The 9,539-nt window shown below is 42.5% G+C and overlaps 1 protein-coding gene and 1 pseudogene across 2 annotated transcripts; one reads left to right on the plus strand and one right to left on the minus strand.

Moving 5' to 3' along the window:
* The first annotated feature begins 1,426 nt into the window (after positions 1-1,426).
* On the plus strand, positions 1,427-2,368 carry LOC311530299 (olfactory receptor 14C36-like; annotated as a pseudogene). The gene has a single exon. The product of its transcript is annotated as an olfactory receptor 14C36-like (transcript).
* Positions 2,369-6,701: 4,333 nt separating this feature from the next.
* Positions 6,702-7,232, minus strand: LOC311530300 (olfactory receptor 8B8-like; the record flags this gene model as incomplete). The annotated part of the gene is made up of 1 exon (XM_084646749.1): positions 6,702-7,232. The coding sequence occupies exon 1, from the start codon at positions 7,218-7,220 to the stop codon at positions 6,702-6,704; it is 519 nt and encodes a 172-aa protein (XP_084502875.1). The 5' UTR covers positions 7,221-7,232.
* Between the last annotated feature and the right edge of the window lie 2,307 nt (positions 7,233-9,539).

Consider the following 9,539-nt stretch of genomic DNA (forward strand, 5'->3'; position numbering starts at 1 on the left):
TAATTATTTGGAGTAATTAATGTCACTCTTATACAAAATGTATAAATTACATTTTTGCAGCATTATTATTGAAAGAATGTGAATCATTACCACCAGAAATGGCCAATGAAATAAATGTACACATTTATGCTTACACTAGCAACTCTGAAATTATGACCAAAATTGAACAAATAAAATGTAATGTATACCTTTTAGCAGCCACCTGAATTTAAGACAAGATATGTGAATGCATTCCTTCAAAATCATTATTTTTATTGTATATTTGATCTACAGCATTCTAAACTTTCATCCTAAATCAATAAATCCAGTCTTCAAATTCATTTTTATTGCTCTTCTCTGAACTCAGTCCATGTTTCCAAAATATTTCTGACATTATGTTGCTCAGAGGACCATTAATTTCTCTGTGTTGGGTGGTAACAGAGGAATTGGCCTTGAAGCTGTAACCAGTTAAAACACATGAAACACATATTGGAAATTCTATTGCTTCATATTTCACAAACAACACTGAACATGATACACAAAAATGTCTCAGAGGTAGCACTCTTATACAGAACTCAGGAAAATAGGCTAGATGGCTTAATAGATTTTTCCATCCTTTAAGTCTCTGAATCTTTGACAAAAATTGTGAAGGGACAAACTACTAAGTCCTTGCTGCGGGATACAATGTCTCTAGAGAAATGTGTCAATGAAGAATATCTGTGTGTCCTCGTCTGTAAAAATTTAGACTGAGATTTTCAAAGTCACCTAATGGATTTGGATGATCAATTATTAATCAAATTGTGCAAAATGGATGTCCAAACCCCTTTGACCACTTTGAAAATCTCAACCTGGGGTTGCACTGCTGGCACTGAGGGCAGAAAATAAAGACAATGGAGTTGTATGCGGTACACTGTGAAATAAATGATTAGCGGGTGTGTCACTGAGCGAGGAATGTGAAGGCAGCTGGGTTGTACAGGTGTCAGTACGTGTGGCATTTAAGACAATGTTATACCTCAGGTGTAAGTGAGGGCAAAACTGGGCCTGTATTTGAAACTTAGCTAAGAATGCTCTTGCTAAAGCTGATCAATGAGCCAGAATACTATACATGCTATTCTCCTATAGCTGTGTTGCTTCTACAGGGTTAACAGGAAAATAAATAAGATAACTCATTTTGGTCAGTAAAGCCAGCAGATACTATTTGGAATATAGCCAGGCAGGCAGCCTGTTGAATAAAAAGATACATTTGCTAAACTGTCATCTTTCAAAATAAAACCTCCTCTTAACCGTAATAAGAAATGTAGATCCACATAGCAAAGCAAAAAAAGGGAGAGTCCATTTGTAGTTCTTCAGTCCTCTGTATCTTTTCTGCTACATAATACATATAAACAATTTTTCTCCTTCTTTCTTTCCATGTCCATCCCTCCACAGAGTGTGTCCAAGGCAAGAAATGTTCAACCAAACCAGCCTGACAGAGTTTCTTCTCTTGGGATTCTCTGACGTTCGGGAGCTGCAGATACTACATTTTGTTGTGTTTCTAGTCATTTACTGGAAGCCCTGATGGGGAATCTTCTCATCATCATGGTTGTAGCCCTCAACTGCCAACTTCACACCCCCATGTACTTCTTCCTTGGAAACTTGTCCTTCCTAGATGTCTGCTACATCTCTGTTACTGTCCCTAAATCCATGGTCAATTCCTTAATCAACACCAGATTGATCTCTCTCTCTGGTTGTCGTCCAAGGCTTTTTGGTTCCCACCTTAGCTTTTGCAGAGATGATTCTTCTAGTGGTCATGGCGTATGATCGCTATATTGCTATCTGCCGTCCCCTACATTACAGAGTGATCATGAACAAGGCTATGTGTACCCAGATGGCATCTGGGTGCTGGATCAGAGGTGTCCTCTACTCAGTGCTGCACACTGGTAACACCTTTAGGTTATCGTTCTGCCACTCCAAAGTTATTGGGCAGTTCTTCTGTGGTATCCCACAGCTCCTAAAGAGCTCTTGCTACGATACATCAGCTAATGAAATTTTGGTTATTGTCTGTGTTTTATTTTTTGGTTTAATTTTCATTGTTTCAATAGTTGTGTCCTATGTTCACATCTCCTCTACCATTCTAAGAATCCCTTCTGCACAGGGCAAGTACAAAGCCTTCTCCACCTGCCTGCCTCACCTGATCTTTTTTTTCCCCATTATTTGAACACCACAATGTTCACCTACATGAGACCCAAAGTCAATGTCCTCACTGTATCAGGACATGCTGGCTGCCATGTTTTACTCTGTGTGGCCACCACTGTTGAATCCGGTGGTTTGTAGCCTGAGAAATAAGGAGAGAAAAGGTTCCCTGGGGAAAATGCCACTCAGGATAGCCTTGATTAAAAATGCATCATGAAACCAATGTCAATGCAGTAGCATGTGCAGTGACTACAAATCCAGGCAAGTCATCCTCTAACTTTCTGCGGCCAAAAGGACGGCAGAGATGCATTAAATTACCTTTTCGGGTAGTGCTAATTTCCCATCACCGTCTTGGGCACACTTTTGTTCTCAAACCCCATCACTTAGAGTGTGGGGTTACACACTCACAGGACATTATCCCTTCAACGTAGCCTTGCATATCCCAGGACTGAGTGTTGTGAACTGCATGTTTCTTCAAGCAATATTGAAGCTTGAATAATATTGAATAATAAAGCTATTACCATATTTCACTAATGAAATAACCTACACTGGCAAATGTGTCTAGGCCTTTAGCACCCCACAGGACTTTACTACACCCGCAAAAGTTTATAATGTAGACCTCGCCTAAGGGTAGTGGGAAATGTAGCCCATAGGACTAGCCTGCTAGCTTGCTATATTATATATCCTGTTTTTCTTTATTGGTTTGATTTATATTATTTTGGTTTATATTTTTGTACTGAATAATTCCAGTAGAATATTAATTCATTATATTGGGCTGTAAGGCAAGAACCTACAGGTCTGTATCCTGTATGATTAGCTAAACAAGTTAGCATGAGTTTTTGTAACCTTTGGCATAGATAAATGGCCTACTGGTTACCCTTTTAGACGTTGGGGAAATGAATGCGTTTACCAAAATTCTGGGACATACCGGTAACCGAAAGAGACACCACAAGAACATGGAAATAATGGTTCAGGCGAAAGGTAACAGGTTTTGAGAATGAGATAATTGGCTTTAATATGTATGGATATGCTTTTAATATGTATGAATATGCTAATCTATAGAGGAAGTGTACCCTAAGATTATGTGGGTGAGGAAATAAGATTTGGGCATGGAAGGCTGGGCACTGACATGAATATTGTGCCAAGACCCTATAAGAAGGCAAGCCACCATGTGGAGAGAGCTTTTTAGTTCCTTTTGTTCTTTTCGTTTTAGCTGTTAGCTTAACTTTTACGTATAACTTAGCTATTCAACACCTGACCCTTACCGCCACCTTCTCAGCATTGAGGAACCTGGACCATCAGACTCATTTGGCATGCCAGAGTCAAGGCTGGTCCTTTGTCTCCCATCATCAAGTCCCCAAGGAAGGGTATGAGGATGCTAGCTTAAACAGCCTTGTAAGGAATGTTACTACGGGTACCCCTAGAATTGTATTATTTCTTTTTGGTTCTGTGGTTTGGAGCTTTGATAACTTTTTCCTTTATTTTAATCAAAATCTCTAAAGCTTGGCTTTGTCCTCAGCACGAGTGTTCTTGTCAAACACACCCAGGGTCCTTACAAAGTACTGAACTCTCTACATTTAATTCTGTAGCCTGATTTTAGGACAAGAACCTGATTGTCTTCTGGTCAGATCATTGGAGAGCCCATAATAAACCAGCCCTCTAAAAATCAGGTCAACAGAAACAAGGAGCAAAAAAGTGTGCTGAGAAAATTGATAGGGAGGGTATTTTTCACCAAGCAAAAATAATTCCTCATATTGCGCACTCAGGCTATATCTGTGTTTACTGCTCCGAGTTCCTTCTACGTAAGCCACTATAAACCCTTTGCCGTCTGCCCATCACATTTGGTCATTATTTCTATGTTCCTTAGCTTCGTTATATCACATGATACCCAAGTTCCGTGTTGTCTCTGAATCATGACCTGTTGTGTTCATTTCTGTGTTCTTTTCCATTGTTCCACCAGAAGTGACTCCAAACATTTACAAGGCTGAGAAACAAGGAGATAAAAGAGGAAGGGTATTGGTCACTAAAAGAGAAAATGTTTTGAAACATTACATGTCTTTCATTTTTTAAAGAGGATTTAGGGTCATTGCATTGATTTATTGTACTGTTAATATTTCCAGTCTGTACTTTTAACATCAGTGAGTGATAGTTGCTACTTATCTTATGAAGTTCCATAGCTCTTCTGTGAAATGAGCTGGGGTGGGGGAAATAGAGGTTCTTTTTATGATAGGAGTTAGGAGCTGACATAAAAAAAAACAAATAAAGAGCCAACAACAAATATCAGATTTGGGATTCACTGGCCCCCCTTTGTTGGCAGTCTGTGCAGATAATGAAACAACTTAGGATCAGATTCCTAAAGGTATTTAGGTGCCTAGTCGGATTTTGAAATGCCTCTAGATGCCTAACACCCAGGAAAATCAATGAGTTTTACGTGCCTAGATGTTTTGAAAATCCTACTTGGTGCCTAAATACCTTTAAAAATCCAGACCTAAGTGACTTTCCTTAGGTCAAAAAGGAAGTCTGTGGCGGAGCAGACTCTTCAGTCACGTCCACGCAAAGAAAGAGAGCGAGAGAGCAAGATGAACTGAAAACCTGATTTTTTTTTATCCAAAACCTGATACAATTCGATTTTGAGAACATGTTTGAAAGGTTTTGTTTTCATTACAACACGTAATGAAAATTTATTTTGAAAGCTGCAGCCGAGTGGTAGTAATAGTTAGCATAAGGCCACATGAGGCCTAATAAAAGCTAGAAATAATATGTAATCTTGGGTCAGAAGATTTAGCAATATATAACTGTGATAGAGAGTCTGGACAGTAAAGGCTTTATTTATTTATTTATTTCATCGTATAAAGAACCTTCGATCAGCTCAAATGTTTGTGGGAATTGTCGGAACCCCCAAAATGAATGGCAGGAATGGCAATTATGGGCAAGAGGCCAAGACTTAAGCAAATATTGTCTCGGAAATAGACTCAATACCAAACCTCAGCAGGTCCTTGGGATAGCAGGATTGTAACAACCTTAATGCTTAATCACACCTTAAGGAGAACCCATAGCTCCATGGATTCATGAGTATAGATGATGTGGATTCAGCTGTTATTCTCATCTTGTTTTTCTAGTTCTGTGAGTTTGCTTATGTAGATTATGGTATTAATAAAACTCATAGTCTCTGTGTGTCTCACCAATCATCTTCTTAATCAATCTCTAAGCAGCCACTAAAGAATAAAACGGTTATTAGTGACAAGTTCATTTTGCACCCCAAATTAATTTAAAGGCTACAAGGTGGGGAATAGAGCTGGTTGAAACATGGCATTTACATTCCTTGGGAAATGCTGACATTTCAAAATTTGTTTTCATTCCAAGCCAAAATGAAAATTGAAATGTCAAAATTTGTTCCTGAAGAACAAAAATTCTGAAAAAAAAAAAAAAAAAAAAAAGATATGTCGAATACCTGGCTAGAAAAATGGTAAGAACACAGTGTCAATGGATAGGAACCACATGCATCGTTTCAACATGATCAGGGCTAGAAATCAGGAGTCCCTGGCTCCCAGTTTTGAGCTCAGCCAATGAGCACTAGCCATTCTGCCCTGTGTCTCTGTTTTCACATTAGTTTAGTGAAATTTTAGAGCACACACACAGCACAAAAAAGTTCAGTTTTGCCTCTGGGCCTATGCTTTTCAGTTGTGCAGGGCTCCAGGGAATGAGTCCCCCAAAGCCCTTAAAGAATGGATGTGGATAGATATCTTTCCCAAAGCTACCCCCCCTTTGCTGCTAGTGAAGACCACAATCAGCTATACACAGCTCATCTGAGGAGAGCAACAGAGAGAGAGATCAATAGATAGCGGGCCAGTTCTAATGCAAAACAATCCATTTCCCTTATTGACCAGAAGAACATTGAAGTTGCAGGAGGAAATACATTATAAATCAGGGGTCATCTGCAAACTGCATCACAGTAAGTTTTATTTAAGTTCTCAAATTTTCTTTTATTTTACTTTTAAAATATAGGAAATGAAATTAAACACCATACATCTCAATGATAGCATTAACTCTTTCCTACTTCAATAGTGATTTAACTCTGGCCTCCTGATACTAACTTTAAATTAAAGAGGGAGTAAATTACTTTTGCCTAATATTGATTACTTTCAAAGAAGGAAGAGAGAGTATGCCAGTGGAGAGGGACTAGAATGGGATGTTTTGAAACCAGTAGCATTTATCCACATTTTTTTGATGGAACAGTTTCCTGTTGGAAAAGGATGTTTTGTTGAAATCGAAGTGTTTCGTAGGTATGTGTCAAGATGGATACAATTGTTGGCAGGAAAATTTTGACATGTTTTGAAATCAAAATGGAGTATTTTGTTCAACTTTCTCATACTATTTCATTCTAAATTTAATATTATATTTAATGAGACCCAGGTCAGCATCTTTATCATCTTCTGGCTGCTGTGTTTTATTGAGTGGTGACTCCGCTGCTGAATCTGCTTTATGCTGAGAAACAAGGAGTTAAAAGCATCTCTGAAGAAAATTATAAGCAAAATATTTCAATTAGTCCTTCACCCTGATCTGAGCATCTCTTTAGCAAAGGTGTCAGTGCAGGAGAGCTGCAGCAGAAGCAACAGTTCGCAGCTGAAATGGTTAATCTCATGGGGACCGCAGAAGCTCAAGCCGGTAAGGTAAAGCGTGTTGACCAAGGAATCCAGGAAACCAGATATCCAATCACCCAACACCATCTGCACACTGACATGCTGGCTCATAGTGGTGCTGTTGCACATGGAAGCATATTGATCATATACCATCGCTGAGAGGAGAAAAATCTCTGTTCCAAACACGAAAATAAAGAAGACTATCTGGGCAATGCAGCCACTGAGTGAAATCATCTTCCGCTCTGCCAGGAAGTTCTCCAGCATCTTTGGAACGGTGACTGAGGAGTAATATATATCGAGAAAAGACAAGTTGCTCAGGAAGTACATGGGTGTGTGGAGATGAGGATCAGCCTTTATTACCAGCACGACCAACATGTTTCCCACCAGGGTGATTAGGTAAATAACTAAAAACACCAGGAAGAGTGGCATCTGGAGGCACGAGTCATTTGAAAGTCCCAAAAGGATAAACTCAGTCACTGTGGTTTGATTTTCTGTCGTCCTTTATTCATAAAGACCTTGACCTGTTAGAGCTAAGAAGACAAGATAGCAAGTTCATTAAGCAAAGTAGAATGCTGTAAAGTTAATGTGTTAAGTAGATCTATCGAGCTATCTATCTATTGACTAATGATAGCTGGTTAGCATATAAATATATTTCATATTAATAATATGTATTATCATATATATATATATATATATATATACTACACTTTGTGTGTGTATGTATGTGTATATATATATATGTATATTGCTGATAATACATATGGAAAATGTTATTGGTGCTTAATGCATATATTTTGTGACAAAGTTCCTGCTCTACCTTGGTGGGTCTTGCGCTTATTGGAGAATTTGCTTGCCTTGTAGCTTGCCCTCAGCTTGGCCGTTTTTCTGAATTCACAGTCCAGATCGACTCCTTCTGTGTCTGACCAGGAGTTGGGAGGATTTTGGGGGAACCCGGCCCTGCCCTCTACTCCGGGTTCCAGCCCAGGGCCCTGAGGAATGGAGCTGTCTAGAGGGCCTCCTGGAACAGCTGTGTGACAGCTACAACTCCCTGGGCTACTTCCCCATGACCTCCTCCCAGCACCTTCTTTATCCTCACCATAGGACCTTCCTCCTGGTGTCTGATAATGCTTGGTACTCCTCAGTCCTCCAACAGTCCACATTCTCACTCTCAGCTTCTAATGCCTCTTGCTCCCAGCTCCTCACACGCACACCACAAATTGAAGTGAGCTCCTTTTTAAAACCCAGGTGCCTTGATTAGCCTGCCTTAATTGATTTTAGCAGCTTCTTGATTGGCTGCAAGTGTTCTAATCAGCCTGTCTTAATTGTCTCCAGAAGGTTCCTGATTGTTCTGGAACCTTCCCTGTTAGGAAACGGAACGTCTTTTGCTTGCTCCTCAGCTATCTGCTTTCTGTTCTTTCCTAAAGCCCCCTGGCCCGGATTTTTCTTACTTTTTGCACCTGCCTTAGTCCCCCCCCCCCGACCGGGCCAGACGCTTTTTTGTTTTTTCTTTTCATTTTTTGTGTTTTTTTTCCGTCTACGTCCTTCGCCAGCCATCCCCCCCCCCACGCCTGCTTTCGGGCGCAGCTATTTGCCTCAGCTGAGCCCCCGGAGGAGCGGGGGGAGGATTGCCGATTTTGCTGTCCGGAGGGGGGAGTGGAAACCCCCAGACCCAGCCGTTTTGCCAGCAGCTCGGACCTTACAATATTCTTAACATGCCGGAGGCCTTGGAATACAGCCAACACAGCCGGAGACGGAGATTTCAGCAGACAGAAGAAATAATATAAATCATCGTGACGAAGGCCGTAAGATTGAGTAACTTTCTGAATTATACTCTCGTGGGGGGGAGTTTGACTGTGATTACTTGCGTTTGTGGCGGCACAGGGGGTGTGGCGTGGAGACCCCCACCCCCGATTCATCGGTGCCCCTACCCCCCCATCGTTATTACAACTGTCACGGCCCCCCCGCAGTCTGTCCCTGCTGGCAACCTGCAATCTCCCTTCGGATCCAGCTGTTTGCTTTGAACTTTGCCTTCCGGACCGGACCTAACAACCGACCAACTGAGACTCTTTGGACAAACGTGTGTGGGTCTGCACCCCCCCCCGGATTGCTTATCCCACAACTTGCCCCTTTTACTGGACCCCGATTTTGTTCCCCCCCCTCCTCCCAGTCCCCCCCCCTCAGCATTTTTTCCCTTCCCGTCCGCAGCCAGTGGAAGGAGGGGCTATTCCGCCTTCTCCCCTCCCCCCTCCTCCTTCCGGTGTCTCCCTGTCTCTCCCTGCTCACAATGGCGGGGAACGAGAGGGGCGAGACTGCTTCAATAAAATTAGTTGTCCCTTCCCCACCACCACCCCTGCCCGACCCCCAAGGTCCCCCCCTACTACTATTGTTAAGGTACTTGCCACCCCCCCTGCTGGGGCACCGGTAGCAGGAGGCACCAGGGTGATTGCTGCTGCTGCTGCACCCACCCCCCCCCCCCCCAGATTCTAGGAAACCCCCCCCCCCGGTTCGCCGGAAGGGCCAGGGCGGGTGGAAAGGAAAGGGCCCCGCTAAAACCACTGAGCCCTCCATGGCAGGGGCTGCCCCCACCGCTGCGGCCTCGTCATCATCCGTGGCGCCCCTCCCAGCGTTTCCCTCCACCAGCTCTGCGATTGTCCCTCCCCCGGCCCCCAGGACGTATGCCCGGGCGGCAGCGGGCTCCCCGCTGCCTGCCGCCTCGTCATCTCGCCCCCCCCTGCCTCCGCCACCATC

The sequence above is a fragment of the Lepidochelys olivacea genome (genome assembly GCF_965140295.1).
Source record: "Lepidochelys olivacea isolate rLepOli2 genome assembly, chromosome: 14".
In the NCBI taxonomy this organism is placed as follows: domain Eukaryota; kingdom Metazoa; phylum Chordata; order Testudines; family Cheloniidae; genus Lepidochelys; species Lepidochelys olivacea.